General features: G+C 35.2%; 1 protein-coding gene across 1 annotated transcript; it reads right to left on the bottom strand.

Annotated features, from left to right (window-relative positions):
• Positions 1 to 3,979: 3,979 nt before the first annotated feature.
• Positions 3,980 to 23,042, bottom strand: c1d (C1D nuclear receptor corepressor). The gene is made up of 5 exons (XM_041250893.1): positions 23,001 to 23,042; positions 21,845 to 21,988; positions 18,278 to 18,344; positions 18,140 to 18,195; positions 3,980 to 4,399 (listed from the first exon to the last, which is right to left on the bottom strand). The coding sequence occupies exons 2-5, from the start codon at positions 21,983 to 21,985 to the stop codon at positions 4,217 to 4,219; spliced, it is 447 nt and encodes a 148-aa protein (XP_041106827.1). The 5' UTR covers positions 21,986 to 21,988; positions 23,001 to 23,042; the 3' UTR covers positions 3,980 to 4,216.
• Between the last annotated feature and the right edge of the window lie 88 nt (positions 23,043 to 23,130).

The raw sequence follows: 23,130 nt of genomic DNA, 5'->3' as shown, positions 1-23,130 counted from the left end.
ATTGGCCAAGTTTGTGATTAAGGAGCTGGCTTCTTATCCATGCTAAACTCCACTGACCAACAGATCACAGATATAGCAATGACAACTCCCTTTCATGCATGTGTAGAACATCTTAAACCACTTGTGTTGTCTGATGACTTATTTGCTAAAAATAGTATCTAATTTCAAACTATTCCCCAAAACCTTTTCCAGTTGCTAGGTTACAGTTAATCATAGCGGCACTGTACAAAATAAAGCTTAAATTAGTTTACATATATAAAATATTCATGGTATAAATAGAACAGCTGATTCCAGGCTAGTAGGTGTGATATTTATCCAATTGGTCTGTCATTGCTAGAATACCCCTATGCACTGCTTTGCATGTCGTAGGGTATTTGTGCTTACGTCACTTATTATATAATTATCACACCTACTAGCCTGGAATCATTCATCCTATACATACCAATTTTTTTCTCAGTTTCCCAGACTTCTTTAAAATGTTGTTTGGACTTTAATCAAATTAATATGAGGGATGAAGTTGCGTCAAGTCTTCTCTTGAAAAACCAAATATTCTTACAATTATTGTTATTGTAAAAAAAAAATGTATCACCTTACATATTCATATTAGACTTCATAAATGTCTAACAAAACATTTTTCACTGCATTTTTAGTAGGTAGGTATATGGTTGATGGCAAGTTACAAAAAACAATTAAAATGTAAAAAGAGTAACTAACTGTGTTTGGTGATTTGCACTTCACATTTACAAAATTATTTTTGTTTTAGTACAGATTGCAATTCCTATGCTTTTAATTAATAAAATACCTGTTACTTTTTACACAGCTAAAACCAGACAGAGTAGTTTAATCTAAGGCCACTAGAATATAGACATGTGTTGTTTGGTGCTGATCAGAAATTGTTAATACTGATTATTTTTAGTTCCTCTATGTGTCCAGTTTTGAATATACTAGCCGTAGAAAGGTTTGAGGTGGCCAACCATCCCATCAGTTTTTTTTTTTTTTTTTCTTATTTTAGTTGTTTAACCTTGGAAAATTACTTCTTTATTGTAATTAGTATCTGGCACAAGGAAGGCCAATTGAAACAAATCTATTAAATCTGGAAAAGCCCCACTGACCTTCATTTTTTTTTTCTCCAGATAACATAGTAATGGTTCATCGTGGCTGCCTTTCTCAAAATCCACGAAACTATGATCATGTTTTCTGTTCAATTTCTGAGTTTAACACAGATGTAACAAAGCATATTTTTGTATTTTGTTAACATAATGCTTATTGAGTAGGTAATATGTTGAGTTTTAATTAAAACTAAAAATGATTTTTAAAAAACCAAAGCATATAGCTGGGAACACACTTGATAAGAAATATCTTCCAATGACTAGGAATAATGTCTGTGTCATTTTTGTTTATTTTTAATACAATGAATGTTTTCCTTTGGTATTCCAGTTGTTACTTGTCATTATGTTGCGCAAATGACTGTTCCAGCAAATTTTAATATAGGAAAGAGCTATTTGTTGTTTCAATGAAATCAGTTTTTTTTTTTTTCCTGCAATAAGAGTCATGTTTTAAAATAAATCATAACTAAATGAGATTTGACAGCCAAACTTTGTTTGCCCTTCTTGAAACAAGCTGTCATTATCTATTAATTTAACTTCTCAAATACAATTTAAAAAAAATCAAGATAGCAATTGTATATTATTTTCTGTCATTTAATCAAAGTTTGTTTTTTTCTTTTTTTAGCCTGTATTAAATTCCTGCTCCATGATCTAATTACTGTTTCTTTGATCAGCATACACTTTCAAGTTCAAGGATTTACTGCCCTGTTTTTCCATCAGCTTAAAGAACCCAAAACACTGAAATTGTTTCTTGTTTCCATTACCCTTAGTGGCAGGTCTGATTGACATACAATTAGAGGTTTGTGTTTGGCTTGAGATAACAAAGTGCATGGGTTGGACAAAAAAAATAGAAAACACCTGTAATACAGTGACTCAAAAGTACTCAACCGCACCCGCAGGTTTGTAGTTCTTGAATGTCTTGGCTGTAAATCCATTGTGGGGGTTAAAATAAAAGACAAATATTCCACAGAGTCTACATTAGTAGTAAATGGGTATAATTTGGGGTGCCAGTGCAGTTGTGTGAAATCTTTTCTCTATTTTTTAACAGAGGACAATAATCTATTCAGGAACACTCAGATATTAAGTAAATCGGGGGTCTAAATTTGGGTTAATCAGCATTATAATTATGGAACAAACTGTCCTTCCATAGATATAAAAAGACAATGCTGCTTTCTAAAGCATAATAGAGGATTCAAAACACTAATAGAACAGATGTTGAGGACCCACTACTCTTGTGGGACACCATCCTCAATAACACCACCATGTATTTCGACAATTAAGATATTTAGTCAACTATCTGAAGAGTGGGTAAAAAAAAAAAAAAAAAAAAAAGTCCCACCCTAAAGCATGCCCAGCAGAGGAGGCCGAGTACAGTCTCAATAGCACATATTTATCTGTAAACTGACTTGTTATGAATATCCCTGGCGTGTGTTCTGGAACATGGAGTATAAAAAGGTGCATCTCCCTGTTGCAAGTAGGTTTTAGTCACAATAAGAAAAACTGAAAGGGCACATAGTGCAGGTGCTCCTTTATCCAAGATTGTACAATATAGCAAAATCTGTCTAGCACCCTTCAGACGTGTGATGGCTCTGGCAACAGGAGGCATTTGTAAATGGTACAATTATAAACCACAGGAAAATAAATACTATACATACAACATAAAACATATTAATAAACAGCATAGAACTAGATAGCATAGGAAACTAATTTTAGTCTGGAACAATTTAATCAGGTCATTTCCTGTTTGATTACAGCATGGGCTGATGGATTGGGCATGGAATAATTAAACTGGAGTCAAAGATTAAATTATAGTTTTGGCTGAACACACTACACACTACAATATTGGTTTTAACATTAGGCTTAAATAAAGTATCAAAGTTATTATATCATGTTTATGTGCAAAAAGACAAAAGCTGGCCAACATGATTATTTATTATTTAACATGACAGTGAAAAGCAGTGCGTTTGTGTTTTGTTTTTTTATTTAAAAACCTTGTGCAGAAGGTGACCATCTCCCGAGTTAATTCATTGACAATTGTTGCTAATCGGGAGATGGTCACCTGTATAAAAACCTACAGCTTTCTGCGCTCCAGGAGAGAGTGTCAGAGGCAAGACGCGAGTCAAAGTTAATAGAAAAATAATTGCTGTATCTAAAATATAGTTGATTAGAATTGTTAGTTTTATTTTGGCCAGTGCCCTTTGCTTTGTGTTGTGTGTTTCTCCGATTAAACTGTTTATTTTGTTAATTAGTAAATACGAGCGCAGCAGCGCCATTTTGCCCGTACAACCATTGCTATATTGTTTCATTTCCTGGTCTGACGGCACCACCCACACCCACCATTCAAATCAAAGGGCACGCTGGCAATAAGCAGTGTTGACTATCAAAAGTTCAAAAACCTATAAAAATAGTATTAACACACATGACAATAGACAAAAAACACAAATGCCATTTAATTTTGTATACACAATTTCTCTAATGCAACACCGTTTAGATGTTGTACTTCAAGCAAGATCAATGCATCTCTCCCCCCTCCATTAACCCCAATAACTGTACTTTTTAGATTTACATAAAACATGCACTGAAAAACACAACAGACATTTAAAAAGAAAATTTAAAATCCTAGTTTCATAGATATTAGCCACTGTAACTAAACAACACATCCCAAAGTGAATTGCAAATATTATTACAGCTTTCAGCCGTTTATGACAATTCTTAAAGAGTAAGTAGTTGGGTTCTGAAAATAGTGGCATACATCGAATACCTGTTTGACAATGTGTGCAATAATCCTTGCAATTAGTGCACTAGAGCAGCTATTTTGAAAAGAGATTTGAAACACACTTTAAAGTCATAAGTTTAAAAAGTTGTCAGGATATTAACAATGGAAAAAAAAATACAGGAACATTATTTAAACAGTTGTAGCAACACGTGGGGACTTGTAACGCTATATTTTGACAATTTAAGTGACAAGTACAGAAGAGAGTTCATTATACATTGAATTCCAAGTACTATCTTTCATAATTCATGCAGCACTTTGTTTTTTCGTTTTTATGTGTTTAATTCTTTTTCCCCCCAAACATTAAAGTGTATCCCATTTGTGTTGTGTTTTGTTTTCAATTCTGTTGTTTTCTCCGTTTTGATTGATGTGAATCTCCACGTGCAGCTTTTGATTCTTCAGACTCTGCCTCCCACAAAGCGTTTCTAACAAACCTGGCAGCAGCTCCTTTGTCCAGCCTTGCAGCTTTCTTCCTGTCAGTGATTTCTTTCACTTTGTTCATGTAAGTTCTTATTCTCTCCTGCATAATGAAACACATTATTGGTAATTAAAAGTCCATTGTTTTGTTGGTTTATTATGATCAAAAACAGCAGGACAGCTCTGAATGACTACTGTCTTCTTATATCTCTAGTAATATAAGGCCTTCGCTACTAAAACCATTAATCTATACAGCAATACCGCTTTGCTGCAAACAAAAAGGTAAAAACAAACAATATTTTAAATTACAAATAAATGTTCAGTTAAATCTGATTTAGACAAAGTATCACTAAATGTTCTGCGTATTGCAATTTTTTGTATTTAGACCACACATTCTGGCCTTTTCAAAGAAACACCCATTATGGCACAATGTAAAAAGTAACAGGAATAATGGAGGGTTTGTGTGTGTGTGTGTGTGTGTGTGTGTAAAAGCAGTCTGGTTTACTGGTTTTCTGTATAACTTACCCTAACCCTGAAAGTAACAAAGATGTATTATGATAAAAACTACAGTAAGCAGCAAAATACTGTCATTATAAACCTTTGTAGCCTGCAAAGCCCAAAGTAAAACTGTTTTATTTTAGACCAGTTAATGGTCTGATATTAACTGGCTAACTGGATACTCAACTGTAAAGGCTATTTTAATAAAAAATAAATACATAAATAAATAAACAGGAAATTTACCAGAGACCACATCTTATAATTAGGGATGGGAATTGAATTTTAAACCTTAACGAAATAGTCAAACGTTCAATAATATTCTAGACGTCTAACCGGTCGCGTGACAAACTTCACCAAACACATTTTTTAAAATTAATTAAACTTTGTAATTTATCATACACGGTAGTCTGCCACCGCAGTAAGGCGGATATTATAAAAAAAGTTTTTGTAATTGGTGCAACAGAAAGATTGACACTGGGGCGGGTGTTGTCCTCGGTCGATCTGGCGCTTCATTGGCGCACTCAATGTTCATGCTGTAATAGGCGTGGCATTGTATTCAGTCCACATGGTAAGAGAGAGTTAATGACAAGTGTTTTTTGTGACATTTGTTGTATTTTTTTTAATAAAATGCCATCTCTAAACAAAGGAACAAGGCAAAGCAATGTCTGGAAGTATTTCAAGGACAACAAAACCATGTACGCCAAACAAAAATTCAAGTTAAATGCTTCACTATTTGAAATTTAAAAAAATCAGAAATTATTGTGGATAGAGCTACTGATGGCAGTAAAAGCAAACATCCAAAACAACATTTGCTATAGAGTGGGCCGAACAGGGCATGATCATGTTATCCCCTATGAGAAGGACAGTGTATGCGAATAGTGAATGCAGCAGTTTTGAAATCGATGTAAGATTTGCCCAGTAATCATCAATTGCTAAATAAATATATTTTTTACTACAATTTTGGACCCACTGCACGTCTGTCTTACAATATTTAAGTATGTTAGAGTAGTTTCATGTTTGTTTACAGAGCTCTACAGTCACTACATATCGCAAAAGGCAATGCAACCTGTCGCATTAAATCGTAATAACAATTTATCAATATTATATAAAACTTACAAAATATAATTCTTTCAATTTGACAGTTTACCTAGATTACATTTTGGCACAAAAATAAAAAATGCTGCAGTTGATTTTAATGTATAACAGTTTGTTTTTAAGACAAGTGGCCACTGAATTTCCAGACTTAGCTTTGTAGAAGGCGATGGATTTCGAGATGTGATGACATTTGTTGAGCCATACTGTGCCGATGTGTAAAACAATAACAGCGTTGCATTTGTATGCTGCAGCTGTTCAAACAAAACTTTCAAAAGGAGAAAAAGTTGCGATTACCAAACTCGTGGACCCCATTCCCCAATATTCCCACAGGCGGAAGGCTTTTTTCATTGAAATTGTTCTTTATGATTCTGGACCGAACGACCATTTATGTTTAGTACAATTTTTGTTTGTATATTGGAACTACTGCACTAAAGTAATGGACCTCTGGGACAGGTAGGCCAGGCATCTCTTTAACAATTTAATGCTTTAAAGCTTGTGTGAATATGAATATGTTGTGTTATTTAGTAGTACTTGACCATATATAATTAACTGCGCAAGGCAGCAAACATTATATTTGTTACTTAATATATTGACTGTTTAAAAATAGGACTTGTAGCAACGTTTGGAAGGTTTATGTACACCAGTATGTAGAGGAGTGGCACGGCAGGGGTGGACAAATCGGTACTGCCAAAAATTGGGTCTGGACTATCGAACTGTAATGTTTCAAAGCCCGCGGGACTACCGGCGGCTTCTAAAGATTTTTTAAGCAGTTACTTCAAAGATATTCTATACAGAAGATCTTTGGTTACTTTGTACAGACTGATAAAACAGCTCAGTTTACTTCCTGTTTAGTACATGCCTACTCAGTTGAAGCAGTAGCTATAGTAACCAGCTAATCCAATCATGATTGGTTCATGCCATTCCTTTTTTTTAAATTTATTTATTTATTTTTAAATCACCATTAGTTGCGTGCAAGATCAATGACAGATAAAACAAATCAGAGCGGGGAATTTGCTTTATACTTTACTAGAATGGCGCTGGCGGTATTTAGTGATTGCAAGTATAAGGTAGGCTACTATATTTTACCAGAGTTATGGTTGGATAATACACATATAAAACAAATTAATAAATAGGAGCGAGCACCGTACCCTCAGTGGCTATCACAGCTCAAGCACAGTAGAAAGTTAATAAAGGTGCGTTATTTATTTTCCAACTGAACAATCAGCTAGCAGTATTGTGACGGACCCCCCTCACATGGTAATGTCTTAATAAAGTGTGCAATGCATTTGTACTATTTGAAATGTACACCCTGACGTTATTATTGTTTTTACTGTCAGCAGAAAGCCATGGTCATGTTTATATTCTGTATACATGTTTATGCCACTGCTCGCAACCCCCCCGCCGACTCGGGGAACGGAGGCTGAAGCATGCGTCCTCCGAAACGTGCTCCTCCCAATCCATAATTTTTCATACTGCGGATCTACAGCGAGGTTACCAGAACTATAGAAAACAGATCTGGCGACTCCACTGCAGAACTGCAGGCGCCCTTTAGGCCACAGGGGTCACTGACGTTCGGTGAGCAGAGGATTCCCCTGCCGACCTAAGCCCTCCCTACCCAGTCCGCGCTCTGACAATTGTGCGCCACCCTCCCTGTCAAGGTCAGCTGTGACATAGCCTGGACTCAAACCTGTGATCTCCAGGCTATAGGACACATCCGCGTGGAGTGCCTTTGCTGGATGTGCCACTCTGAAACCCCTGCTTCTCATCAACTTAAATCTCCAATTAACTTCATGAGTCTTTCTCTCCTTAATCAAATGCACAAACCCTCTACATTGAAAGAATCCCATTCCAAACATAGGAGGCTTGTTGCTTGGGAGCTGACTTTACTGCCCTGTGACTTTTGTTGTGTATTGCTGCCACAAGTGAACACCTTGTTGACTAAAATAAGAACCACTTCAGCAAGTAGATATTTAATTTGCTTTGTGTTATTGTGCAATGCGTGCGTACATGTCAGCAGTATGATATTAACACTAAGCGCAATTGCCTGTATATTGCAGCTAAGGATGCACAGTTAGACTGTAAAAATGGGGCGTGAATTCCAGGACCGCACTATATCAGAATATGCAGTATAGCAAGGGCCGACATAACAAGGGGTGGGTGTAGTTCTATCTCCGCTGACAACTTTAATTACAACCATTGTTTGATTGAAGAGGACATATATATATATATATATATATATATATATATATATATATTGAAATGTTAATACTTTGAGTATGTGATGTAATATAATATAAAGAGTGTGTGCGCGGATGTAGATATGGTTTAAAACGCCGACACATTCATAAAAAATTCACCAAAATGCAAATCCCTACTTATAATGCCTGCCAAAAAAGCTTTTAGCCAGAGAGATAAAATTGGTTCCCCAGAGGAAAAGGAAATACATTTGTGGATCTTTAAAAGACACAAGAAGCCATTGCACTTAATTGCCAGACAACTTTTTTTCTTTCCCCATTTGGCACTGGTATTGCTTCAGTACCAGAACAACAAGTTATCAAAGCTACCACTACAGTTCAGCCAAGAGCACTTCAACTACCAGCTATAAATTATACAGCGTATATATACACACACATCTACGGTATGTGGCTTTAATAAAGCCCTATGAAATCCGCATTGCGGAGAACACGGACGGAATCCTGGAATTCAGAGAAAAAAAAAAAAAAAACTGAATTAGGCACCCGAGGACATTACCACACAATCAATTTAAACAAACAAAATATATGTACATATTTTTAAAAATAAATTGAAATAGAACAGCGTTTGTATGACAAGAGGCTTCAAGAAATTTACAATTTACTTTTATTTACATTTTTATGTCATTAATTATTAATGAAAACATTACTATTATCTATTCTGAAATGTTACAGTTCAGCTTGTGTTAAAAAGAAATTACTAAAGCCTGCATTTTGATTTTTTAATTTATAATGTTCCAAGTTTGTTTCTATTACATTGTGCCAATCTGTACCCTTTTTTTCTGAAAGCACTTTGATTTGTCATTTTTCCTGCATTTCTAGCTTCATCAATGCTGTCAATGTATCACACTTGTGGTTATAACAAAGTAACAAATTACATATTTTTTAAAACAGAAAAATCAGAAATCAGCAAAAAATAAAACACAAATTCAAAATAATAAAACAGATTTCATAAGCATGTATTGAAGAAATCTTGTGTCTCGTTTCATTTAAATAAAATCACCCATGTATCATTTGACATTATAACCCATATACACTACTAACAGCATGTCTGAGAATGATCTGTAAAGATATTCATCTGAGAAGAACCTACGGTATCTAGCCTTCTAATTCCCATTATAACTGTAGTCCAACAAACTCCAAAAGGGGTTTTCTTAATTTTCAAAAAGGTGGGACTTAGCAAGCAAGCAACTGCACTCACACATCCAAAAATTCTTGTTACAACATACACAAAAGTTAATAATGTCTGAAAACAGGTTTAATGCTACTTTTTGCTGGACTGAGAGCATTTCATTCACATTCATATTGTACCAAGGCTCAAACTGTACCAAAACATTACAGTAATGTAATGCTGCAAAGAAGCTCCCTTGAAACCCGCTGTGCAGGGTTAATGGTGTCAGTACTTTCCATGACTCACAGGATCATTTCTAGGACCATTTCTCAATGGGAAGGTTAAGCTTACAAGGTCAATAAATAAAAATTAATCGACAACATCAAAAGATAATATTAAATTACTGCACTTAAGCAAAATATCAGGGTGGCATTTGGCATTCTGAAATAGACCAATTTCCTTTATTTTCTTCTTTTAAATCAACCAATTAAAGACAATTGCCCAAGGTTTTCCAGGCCTATTTTATTGAAGTAATTTTCCAGAACTTTGCTGATTTTTAAGCACCTGTATAAAACCTGCCTGTCTAGTTCCAGTGCTGTGAAGAACAGCATTAAATTGTCCCCTCCTACGTAGGGTCTATTGAGCGAAGACCAATAGTACTGCCAACACACTGGCAGGAATGGGCAGAGCACACAGTGGAGTCTCGTGTGTACTTATAGTCCAAGGTACCATAAAGTCCCTCTGTCAATCTTTCCAGTGCTTCAAACTGACACGGTTTAGAAGTTTTTTTTTTTTTTTTTTTTTTTTTTTAAAATATAATTTTAAGAGGGTTTAAATTGATCTTAATACGATGCTCAGGGAAATAACAGCATTCCATTTCCCAGGATATTACCTCCGTATTTTTGTTTTGAAAGCGGCACGATATCAATTACATCACTGCCTGTATGTGGGTGATGGTGACTGATTGACCGAACAAACTCTTGGAGTTTAATATGCAGTTGGTGTATAGAAGTTTGACTAGGACGTTTACAGAAATAAGTGAAATAGTAGTACAAGTAGTGCAGAAATTATACATTCATGCATGTAATTAAAAGGTAGAGCAATCTCTATGGCCACCGTTGCCATCTTTATATCCTGGCTGCTTGTGTTTTTTACAGCATGGTTAACACCAATATTGCTGTTTGTAGGCACACTACAGATAATAGGCAACATATACACCCTAAAAGTTTTTGCACACAACTTCTGTAGAGGATGCTATTTACGTACTGTGGTGAGATGTTGTATCAATCACTCACTTTGCACGGAATTATCTTATTTTGCAGAAATGAAAAGCACATTGAATCTAGTCAATAGCAAAAGCAATCCTAAAGAAACGGTTGCAGCTTCTTTATGCAACACAAAGTAAAAATAAACAACTTTTATTATTTGTGTTCTCTGTATTCATTCGTGTTAATTACTCTTTCTTCTCTCTTGTTCTCTCGCCTGTTTCTTTGAGCCTGCATGTCCAGGATAAGGATATTTCGTCACTTGTTGACTTTCGACACCGCTTGCTGGCGCATGCGTATTTTGAAGCCGGATGTGCAGTTGAAAGTAAATTTCATAATGAAAGCATGAGTTTTTAAACCAGACTGTGAGAAAGAGTTTGCTTTCACTGAAAACAGTGGTAAACCTGTGTCTCATCTGCAACAAATGGTACACACTATAGCCTGTACAAGGCAAGCAACCTCAAATGTGACGAAAACACATTTTTATCTGAATATCCTCCTGGATCAGGCTTAAGTAGGGTTACCACCTGGCCCCATAATTCCGGAACACTGAGACACAACAGGATTTTGAAGTTGCCATTAAACTGAAGGAAATCACCATGTGAACTGAGCCCTAAACTTTTGCTAAATTGATTGTGGTGATTAATTATCTTGAGGCAGCATGACAATACAACAATAGCTTTTAACAAATGAAATAAATAAGTACATCACCAATATTTATTTTATTAAATATATACGGCAACCCTAGGCTTAAGACAGATACTGCTTTTGGAGTTCAGAAAGAAGCCTATTTAACGACTCAAGCAAGTTTTGTATGGCAAGCATGGAATATTGGTCATGGCAAACGTCCTTATTCAGATGAATTAATCTTTTTATATAATTGGAGTGTTGGCGCTAGACTAGAGAATGCATATTTAAATTTTATTTTGCAGGTCTAAAATGAGTATTGTACATCTTGCGTCTCGTCATGAGCAGGTACAGGGTTCTCCCCAGGAATTCTAAACAACCAGACGGCAGAATATTATAGTCAGGAGCACTTTTAACAGAAAAATAAACTTGCCTTACCTTAAATATATAATACGACAAAGAATTTGAATAACGTGTTGTCTTTCGTTGACTGTATCTGGTTGCTCTTTTTTATGGTCTACATTTTCTTTTTCATTACTGTTTTTTATTATGGTAAATTACCGTGCTTAAATTTAGGCACTCTACGATTTGACTGGGGAAAGATAACATAGGGTTATTGGAGTGAACATAGGGTTACCATACGTCTTTTTTTCCCCGGACATGTCCTCTTTTTATGGCCTTCCAATCTCTGTCCAGGCAGATTTTCGAAAAATGAACGAATGTCTGTGATTTCGCCTGCTCGCCCCTTTGCTGCTGCTTGCAGAGCTGCAATTCCTGGCGTGTCCTGATAGCACCGTGCCTGCGCAGACAACTGTATTGTTCACTGGGGCCGACTGTACTGGATCCCAGATTTGATCTTGCTCCTGTGACGTACTGGGTTGTACTCAAAGAATTAGGGTTAATCCCGAGCTCAGTTTGAGCCCAAAATCCGGTCCTAACTCAGTCTTGCTTCAGAGCAGAATCATATTCGGATCATAGCTTGATTGAACATATTTAAATGGAGGAACTACAGCAGCTCATTCATAGACTGACAGAAGTGAGTATTTCGTGATCTGCAAAAAAAGCCTCTTCGTGTTTATTGCGTTATAGCGCGCTCTGCAATACTTTAGTTTTGCTTCAAATAAATGCACTGTGCAATACAAAATATACTAAAACAAAACAGCCCTTCTTTTTTTGTATGCACTGAATAAATACATTTGCATCACAGCCACCAAATAACGTACCAAACACATGTTTGGTACAACTATAATATAACACACGTTGTTAAATGAGCCAAATATGAATTTGTCAAAACATTAGATTAAAATAAAAAAATAAACACTTAGATTTTTTTTTTTTTTTCCTGTTTTTTGGCCATCACTAGAATAAATAAATAAATACACATTATAAAGGTTGATATATTATATACATAGATTTAACCTACTATTAGCATTGTAACACTTTTAAGTCGCCTTGGATAAAGCTGTCTGCTATATAAATAAATAAACAAGAATTAGTTCATTCAGTTGCCCCGCACAAATAAATCAAAGAGATTTACATAACAAAATCACTACCGGTACGTATTGTGTTGACAAACTGCACTTTTACCAGCAGAGGTATGAGACCTTCCAATTTTCACGTTAGAATGTGCTCTTTATTATCCCTGAACGCTAAAGCAAGTGTGGCATAATGTAGATTGTAATGGGAGGTATGAGAATTCCCCTTAAAATATATTTCTGGAAACACTGAGGTTTAAATACCGGTATGTAAGATAAATACAGTTTGCTATTAAAATGCTACCAGTACTGTATTGGTATTGAAGAAAACTGAAACTTTCAAAGTATTTTTAAATACAGTTTCCATCACTTAAAATACGTAGATGGAACCACAAACCGCAGTAAGGCACAGACGATAATGTAAACACAGAGCTACAGCGAGTTCCAAATTGAACATGTTTTCTTGTTGTTTAGGTAAGTGCTTTGCAATCTTGCAATCTGAAGAAATGTGTGGAAGGTTGTAAAAGTGATGAAGAGTTCAAGAACTTGCTAGCACTCCAAAAATAGGTCAAATATTTCAACAGGTCCAAAAACAATGAATGTCATTCAGCACTGTTACATACTGTACTGTACAGTTCTTTGCTGTTCCCTCTCACAATGCAAATGTAGAGCAAGTTTTTTCACTGAAGCAAAGCCAGTGGACAAAGGAAAGGAACAACTTGACTGGCGAGTCTCTGAAAGGGTCCTGCTCGCACAGCACTTCAGGCACACATCTTGCAAAGACTTTTAGAGCTACTTCAACCACTGCTGAGAAACATACACTCTGCAGAGAAATATGCATGGGCACAAAAAGAAGCACAGTATGAAACGGATGTTTGGTGCACAGATTTGACAGTTACCTTGCAAAGACTTTTTTGACTGCCAAACAAAGTACTGACTGGAAAAAGTTATGTGTATGTTTGATGCAGGCCATTATACTTTTTTTTTTTTTTAAATCATTTTCAGATGTTTAAAGTATTTAGTATAAATTTAATTTTTCCGTTTTCATTTTGCACAACGAAAGGTTCATCTTAAATAAAAATTGGTCGCCCATCAGCAACCCCCTGGATAGTGTCCTCTTTTTGAGGATCTGTAATATGGTAACCCTAGTCAACAAAATTAACAAAAACAAAGTGCTTCACATAGAAAACCTGCCCCTTCAACACTCTGATTGATTAAGTGGTGTGTCAAGACGTAACACAGCTGTAATGTGGTTCCAAGATTTTTTTTCAAGCCAAAAATGTGCAACTGATCTGTTCTGCAAGAGAACCCTGAGAGACTGTACAGTGTTCGACATTAACCAGGGCCCGGCAGCCTGGGGCCAGTAGAGATCGCAGTTTGGCCGCTAGTTATGAAGCACCACAGGCCCGACTGGGCCGGTTACATTTAACCAGTGTAATATATAGTGCACATGGCTTCTATTTCATGAATCTAGGAAAATGGGCCAGAGTGCCAAAAAGCTGAAAATTTACAACCTTTTTTTTTTTTTTTTTTAACTACAAACTAATCCTAACTTTTCCGCTGCACGTCATATTTGTTGTACAGTCAGAATCTGAGACTGCGTATCGAAGTGCTGTGTTGGTGGTACTCGTTCCTGTGACATGGAAAATCTTTTACAAATCGGGTTTTCTACAACTAATCAACCAATAAGTGAAAAGGAAAACACTGAAATCAATAAATCATAAAAGTAATTATGGAAAAAAAAAAAACGAAGACAAACATATAGAGCGGAGGCTTCATCTGGCTTCATTATGACAGCGAAAAAAAGTAACGTTCTACCGTTTTTGACGTCAGTTTCCCAGACTTGCAGATAAAACAAACAGTCTCACAGTAAGATGTCCTGATGGATACCCAGATACACGGTTGAATTGTCTAATTTTTCGATTTGGGATCCAGTGTGTTCAGGTCAAAAATGCCATTCACAACCTTTCCAGGACTCGCTGGCATCACTCAGCAAGATTGGCGCTGACTTGGGAGAGGCTACACAACGGACAACGCTCTGAGAAGTATTGTTATTATTTTGTAATATGAATATTGTTTTTTTTATAGTATTTATTATTAGGATTAGGGATGGGAATTACAAATAGTTTCCGAGTTGAATACACAGGGTGCAATATTTTTGTGTATTTGATTTCCCGAATTCTAGTCCCTTACGCTCCCAAGAATAAAAGGCAAATGCATGTGCACAAGCAGGCAGCATAACAGTGTAAGCCGGTAAAGTTTAGCCGGGTTCACAAAGTGTACAAACAATGTCCAAGACAAGATTTCTTCGTTTAATACCTTATTTCCTTAGGCACAAGTTTTTCCTTTTGTTTACTGAATTAAAATACATAGCTCAATGACCAGCAACGTCACAGCGCGTATCTCTTCAAATTAAAGCAGCAGTAGCATAATATTGTGCAAACCACCAAATAATTTTTGCTGTAGTATACTCAGAATAAAATAACACCTATCATATAGCAACCTAAATATTCTACATCTGTTTAATTGTAACAAATAATATTTATAAAGTGTAAATATTGTAACCTGGCCAAAACAATACAAAATACATTCCAATATTATAATAGTTATAACAGTTTAACATTATTAATTACAAATAGCCATCAAGTACAATCAAGCCATCAGATGAATCTAAGTCAAGTTACTTTGTTTATTCAATAACCTGTAAATAATTCAAAACAAGGATACTTGGTTGTACTTTTAATGGTCAGTGCAAATGTTGACGTTACTCCATCCATTCACAGAAAGTCAACAGTAGCAGTTTTACACTGAACTGCAGTCCAGAGTTAAAAAATAACTCCTTTCCAACTCCAAGTATCTTGCCTTTTCTTATAGTTACTACATTGTTGTGCTTAACATTTAGTATGTCTTTATATTCATCATAACGTTAAAATTACCCTTCTAATTTCAATGTTACCCAAGTTTGCATAATTAATTATGGTCCTTACGTTTAATATGCAAATAACAACTGGTTTAAGACTGACATAACATATGTTAATCAGCATTGCAAATGCCTTTGCTTCTACCAGTAGCTACTGCATAAGTTTTTTTTTTGTGTACTCGAATATGTAATATGCTATTAGAATATTTTTATTTTCGTGTATTTGACTACACTGACCCATCCTTAATTAGGGTTATTATAATTCAGTTTTAGCGTTGCTGTGAGCATATGGTAACAGCTTGGTTGTGGGTTTGCGTGTGAAAAAATGAGCACCATTTGTACACATACATTTTCAAATCTTGAATACAGTATTTTCATTTTCTGACAGCAAATGTGTGCATGTTAAATGGCTGAAGTAACATATATTAAAAGGCTTTGTTCAGCCACTTTCCTTTGAGACGTCAGCTCTCTTTGGTTTCCATACACAGTTAGAAACATACTGAAAATAAAAACCATCATGAAAATATTCTGGGCCAGATAAAATTGCATCCGGGCCAGTAAAAACACTAGCTCAGTTGCCCAAGGGGCCAGTAGTTAAAAATCTAAAACGTAGAGCTCTGCTGTAATCCCTTTCAAAATAAATACAATGTATTTGTCATCCACAAAGCTCTCAACAGCAATTAATACACACAGCAGTTAAAAAAAAAAAAAAAATGTATTTTTTTAAAACCAGCATTCAGATCTTCACGGGAAGAGCGTGTCAAAAAAAAAAAAAAAAAAAAAAAAACTGTGTTTTTGGTTAAATTAGGTCAGTTATTGTACTTCATTAATAACTGAATATATTTTGTTTGAAGTGTGTAATACACACAAAACAAAAATAATGGAAAAACACCAGTGTTACATTTAAAGTTTAATAAATGTGTGTGTTTTGCTGCCATCAAGAGATACTACAAACTACTGTACTGCACAACAACACTAGTATTTAAATTGTCGTGCTCGCAAACATTTCACATTCACAGTATGTTTCTCGCGGCTCTTCTTGCCCATATGGAAATTTTGGTATGTGGCTCGCAGGGTCAGGAAGTTTGGCCACCCCTGTTCTAGATGCATTGTTAAAAATAATTTACTGTTGGTATAAGCTAGAAGGCATCACAGCACAGCATATAAAAGTGTCACTTTTTTCCCCACACTATAAATATGTAATGCCAAAAAAGCTTTTAGTTTTCCTCAACAAATCATATTGAGCAAAAGGAATATACTAATTAGTTAAGATTTTTTTCTTGTCTATATTCAGGAAATATTTGGTATTATAAACCTGAATAGAATGGGAATTCTGTCTTCTGGATTGGTTGCTGTAAGGGCATTAATGGCCAGGAAACGCTCTCAGAATGTCCACACAACCATCACTGATAAAGTACAGCAAAGTATCAATCCGCCAAAAAGAACATCTAGTATAACTGTCAGAACCACAACAAACCCATGAAATAATGGCTATAACAGGTCACAAAAACGAGTCATCTATATATAAAAAAAAAAATAATACTGTCTCCATCTCTACCCAACAAGCAGAAATGGTCTTCACATCTTTCCAATGTCTTAACTCCTGCAATTATTGATTTCCACCAGAAGCCAATAGTTGAAAAGCAGCAGCAAACCTTCCAACAGACTAAACCTGAAACCGAAGCACAATGCTTTGCTTCCCCCTCAGAAATCTCAGCAATGAACAAACATACCCGCTATCTAACAAAACCGCACTTTCACAGGAAACCTGCAATTCAACTTGAAATAAACTTTAAAAAAAACACAAAACAAAAAAAAAAAACTATGAACATTACAAAATAACTCAAATAATTAAATAATTTCTTTTAAGAATAAATTAACTTGTTTAATAATACTGTTAATTTTTCAATATGTCATATTTACCTATTTAAAATTAACTACGTTCCAAAAAAACAGACAAAACACAACCGTCTTAAATAAATTACTGTATTTTGATTTTTTAATGTTTGGTTTGTTAAGAAAAAATTGTTTGGTTCTCTGGCGGAATTATACCGTCGAAGAACCGTTGCAGCAGCACAGGACAAGCACTGCAGGACATATAGAAAAAAATAAATAAAAGGTTATACAGCTTAATGTTCTGGCTGCTAAAACCATAAATACTGTTTAAAATAGCAATAATAACTTCCAGGCTGGACATTGCTGGCCGTTAATGCCCCGGCTGGGTTGAAGTCCATTAATTCCCTGCCTGTCGGTCACTATTGCTTAAATATTCAAGGATTCAATTTTGAGTTAGCTACAATATAAAATATATCATTAGTACCATAAAGACATTTCTCAGTTGTAAAAGTAAACTTTCTCCCCCATCAAATTACCTCAACAAACATTTTAGATTTAATGTATAAATTTGCAGGTTATCTTATTGTAGGTCATTTATAAATTCTGTATAAACACAAATTGACTTTCTTTCCCTTTACACTTCAAGCAGTGTTTGTTTGAATATTCAATTATTTATCGCTTCACTACAAACAACTATGCTATTTTTTGTGACTTTGGATTCACAGCAATGATATGCATATTGTATGTAATGTAATCATTCTTACCAATTCTTGTTTCACTGCATGTTCTTTAGGGTTAATTCCTTGTGTAACCAAGTAAACTGCAAGGGAAACAGAACATTTCAATAAAAAAGAAGAGATCTGTTTTTCAAAAATTAAACAAACTTGACAAAATATACTTACTCCAAAACAAGGAATTTAGAGAATATGCAGAAACTAGATCCAGTTTAGCTTGTTCAAGGGGGTCCAGCTAAACAACAAAAACAAATAAGGCAATTCATATTTTATTTATTTATGCTAATTGCCTGCATACAAGTTGTCTGCTAAAGCCATTAATCTGTTAGCAGACAACAGGATGCCCTAATGTGTGTGAACATGCAGCCAAATGGCATTAGTGAACGTTATGCAGCACAAATCAAAAACCACTAGAAACTGTCCTCAGGGCATCTGATGATTCTGGTTCAGGGATTCGGTTTAGGGTTGGTTAAGGTTATGGTTGGGTTGATGTCGGAGAGGTGCACAGCTCGGGAAGAGAAAGCTGGGAGTGCTGGACAAATGCACTAGAATCATCAAACACAAACACAGTCGTGTTCACAGGTATAAATATTTATTGTGGCACTGGATGCTGCGCACAGATTATGACAAATGATGCTCACAGAGTAGCAGGTTGTAAAATACACTGACTGACACTGACATAGATATCGGGCCATACAGCTAGTACCCCTCCTTACCAGCAAAGCCTGCAGTGTGTTTGTAGCTATGAACACTGAGGAAACCATGGACTATTATAAAGTGAAGGAAGCCTGGTCAGTGCCAAATGTTTGCATTTCAGTGGAGGACGACAGAGTTCACTTTTGCGTCAGATTATGAGGTCGAAGAGACAAGGTGTGTTTGCTGTAGCAATGGGGCATGGACACTGTTCTGGGCTTTATATATAAAAAAAATAAAAGGTTTACTGAACTTATGTTTCCCGGTGATTTTGTTTCGTACCCTGTAGACTGTTTCATGTCCTGTGGGTGACTAAACAAAAAGGAGAGGTGTCGGGAAATGTAAGGGAGAGACCCTCACTGTAATATTGACTTGCCTGCTATTGCGTTTGTTATTCTACTGGCAAGAGAGCCTTGTTGATCAAGTGTATTTGATCTGTGACAGTGTATTGCTGTATTTAGATTAAGGCACTTCCCTTAATGAAGTTTACGTAGCTATACATGTGGAACAAAGGTTTTGTTATAGCTATTTGCAAGGTAATTTTCCAAGAGAAGGGGCAATGCTAATTTAGTCTTTACTGGTAATAGTTAAGGACTAAAGAATAATAATGACAATAATAATAACGAGTAAGCAATATAAAAAAGTTTAACAATCGTTTTTGGTAAACAAGGTCGGTATTCATGCAGGTTAAACAAATAATGTAACATATGAATTGTAAAAGAACGAATGCTAAGTAAGAGTTTATTTGTGTATAAAATCATTCCACGTACACGTATTTATTGAATAATCAATCCTGTTAGGAGCAGGCAATGCTGGGGATTATAAAATGCTGTGTCTTTCTTGCGTCTGCTTGCTCCTAACAAGATTTTTTTTTTTTTTAAATTTGGTTGGGACCATGTACAATTAAAAACATTCATGATTGACCATGTGATGCATTGTACATTCAGTTTAGCCAAAGCTAATTTACATCGACAGTCCCAAAAATAAAACAAACTATACAAAACAACGACAACAGTAAAATACAATAAAAAATGAGCAGGGAGGGGGACTAATAAAACAACAATAATACAATTAAAAATACTAAAACAATGAAATACAATTAAAAACAATAATATAATACCATAAAAGAAAATCAACAAATGGAAGGGGACTAGATGTGGTCACAGAGCTGGTTCTGTTTTAACCAGTTTTTCAGTTCTGATAAAAAGCTCATGTAGTCTAATACACTTTTCATAAAGTCTGGCAGCGTATTCTAGAACATGGCACCCTTAATTGAGAAAGCTGTTTGTGCAAACTTAGTGCGACGTTGAGACACTATACAGGTCTCCTCTTGTGGCTGATCGAGTGAATCTAACAGCTTTTATCGAGCAGAGCTGAACAAATTCCCTTAGGGGTAGAGGGGCCAGTTCATGTACAGACTTAAAAATCAGACATGCATTGGAGAGATTTATAAAATTATCAAAACTTAACATGTTATATATTTCTTAAGAATGTGAAAGTGATGATATTTTACTGGCTTTTTGTCTAGAACTTTCAAACTCAAAGAATTAAATCCAAAGTCAGTATTCAAAAATGCAGAATATTGTGCTCAATAAGGCTCTAATGTCACAGTAAAAATGAAAATGCACAAAAACAACTAAAGATCACAAATAAAAAATTTAATAAATTACAGTAGCTAAAACTGATATTCAACTCAACTGTAACACTGAAGAGATGGGCTTTGTATCAGAAAACTGGTGACGGCGTTTGAAATCGCGCATGACAGGTAAGAAGTGACGGAACTTGTCACACACACACACACATATATATATATATATATATATATATATATATATATATATATATATATATATATATATAATGGGGATTGATTTTATTCTTAATACAAGGGTGGTAAAACGCAACTGGCGTGTATCTGGGTAACGGACATCCGATTGCTGACTGTAACAGGCAATTCAAAATTACAATGAGCTTCTCGCCCTCACAGGCATGCTCCAAGAAATCTTGGAAAAACATGATTAACTTGCAAAATAAACAGGTTGTTGCAATACATATTATATTATTTTATTTTGAAGTGATGCTTACTCATTAAGCTATAAAGAAAATGCTAGCAGAGTCTCTGTGCTGGCCTTGAACAATGGATAACCATTAACTGCTGGTGTATGTTGGTTCTTAGGTAATGAACCACTAGATTTGTGCTTGCAGACATGTCTGGCAGATACTTTAAGAGGACATGTAGTCATGTAGCCTAATGTTCTTACAGTAATAAAATGTCACCATTAAAATGTACAAAGGTCCCTTAAATAGTAGCAACCTCTGTGTATTTATCAGTATTCCTCCCATTGATAACGTGTTAAAACTAGGCAGCACTGCTACATGGCTGATGAACAATGGAAGAATAAAAATTGAAGTATTGAGCAGCTGAAACGAATCTACTGGAAGGACTGTCAAAAAATAACACATGGTCTTGCAAAAACAAAATTAAAATTTACATACACTGAAGGGCTGTCATAACTTGTAATCAAAGCTTACTTACTAAACACACAGTTCATTTTTTTTTTTTTGTTTTGAACTAAATGGTAAAAAGTCACTGAAATATATATCACTGAAAGTAAAAACATAAATTCATAAATGAGTATCAGAAACCACAGGGTGGCACCACTGTATAAGAAACAAAACAGTTAAACATATTTGAGCTTGATACCATACCCAAAGGACAGTGAAGCACAAAGCCTGGAGCAGATTGCCATGTAATGGATGTTTAATTTCCATCCCTGAATTTGTCCCATAGTATAACAATTTATAAGGTATAAAGAAGACAACTACACAAATAGCAGCAGTCAATGTAACATTTTGATATTGCTAGCTTTAACACTGATTCTCTCCTTGCAGATGCAAGTAATCTCTGTAACGAAACATACAAAACACACATTGGGCCCTACAGTATCTGTAATTCTCCAAAAAAAACTTTTGTGAGATGACTTTTCTAAACTGCCAAAAACAAATGTATGTTGTTCAAAACAATGTGTGCAAATCATCTACCTTATTAAGCAGTTCCCCCCGGGAAACAGACATCATGGTCTTCAGCATCTCATCCACAGAATCAAGAGAGGATTCAAAGGCTGTCAGGTACTCAAGGATTTCTGTTGGGTACTCTTCCCCAGCCACTTCTTGGTCTGCCATTTTCTGTTGAAATACAATGTTCTTCAAAATCATGAAACAAAAATGTGTAAGGCAAGTCACTGCTCAAATGTGCAGGTAAAGTAAATCAAGTGTATGGATGGTTCATCCTTTCACCCCAATGACTTACTTTTCAGTACATAAGAGGCAGCTTCAACTCCACATACAAAATGTGCCACATATAGCCTAGTCTACCAGAAAAGGCATACAGGTAAAAAATAAATAAATGATTGATTTATTGTTGAACCATAACATACTTCAACAGTAGACAATGAGAAGATTGCTCATATAAGGACATTGCGTTCCAAAGATGACGCTATAGAAAACTAACTGCATCTAAATACTAAATATAAACTGCTTCGATTATTATTATTTTTTGCATACTGCTTTTCATAATAATTAGTGAAAATGCACTTAAGATGTTTCCTGTAAAATATTATGAATACATAAATAGTCGGGGAAAAGGCAATGTATTGCTTCCTTGTTGGTATTAGAGCGAGTGTGTATACCCTGCAACTCGATGATGAAGTTGTAATGTAATCGTGTATGGATGCACACAAAAGAATATAGACTCAACACGCCGTTACAGTGGCTTTATTTGCACATTCTGTTGATATGATTTGTCCAAAATAAATATAACCAAAAGCTATGCGGATATATACCTTTCTAAATAATTTAAAGCAGTCTATGATTGGATTAAGTAAGAAATGTATGACCACGTTTGTTTAGGCATTTACATTCGAGAACAAAGCAACAAACGCTGTACTAATAGGCCTTTATTTTAACTGGATTACGTTGCTAGCTTTTTTTTTTGTTTGTTTGTTTGTTTGTTTTTTATTATTATTGTAAACAGCGGAGGTCAAAACGTTTTATTAATATATTTTTGTTATTGCTATCTTCACAACTTCCATCACAAAAACAACCCAAACCAGCAAACACGAATTATATCATTAAAACAGTATGTTAATAAGATTTTTTTTTAAACATATAAACCCACAACATCTAAATACAATTTTACCTTCTTTCCACACGTGTTTTGAAACTGTGGTATACTTCCTGGGTAAAGATGAAGGAAGTAAATGTCTGCGGCGCATAGTACGGTGGGAGATGTAGTTTAAATATCTGTAGTTTTGGGACTCGAGTGTATT

This window comes from Polyodon spathula, chromosome 5 (genome assembly GCF_017654505.1).
Source record: "Polyodon spathula isolate WHYD16114869_AA chromosome 5, ASM1765450v1, whole genome shotgun sequence".
NCBI lineage: Eukaryota > Metazoa > Chordata > Actinopteri > Acipenseriformes > Polyodontidae > Polyodon > Polyodon spathula.
Note: the sequence above shows the minus strand (reverse complement) of the source record. Positions and strands in the feature narration are given on the sequence as shown.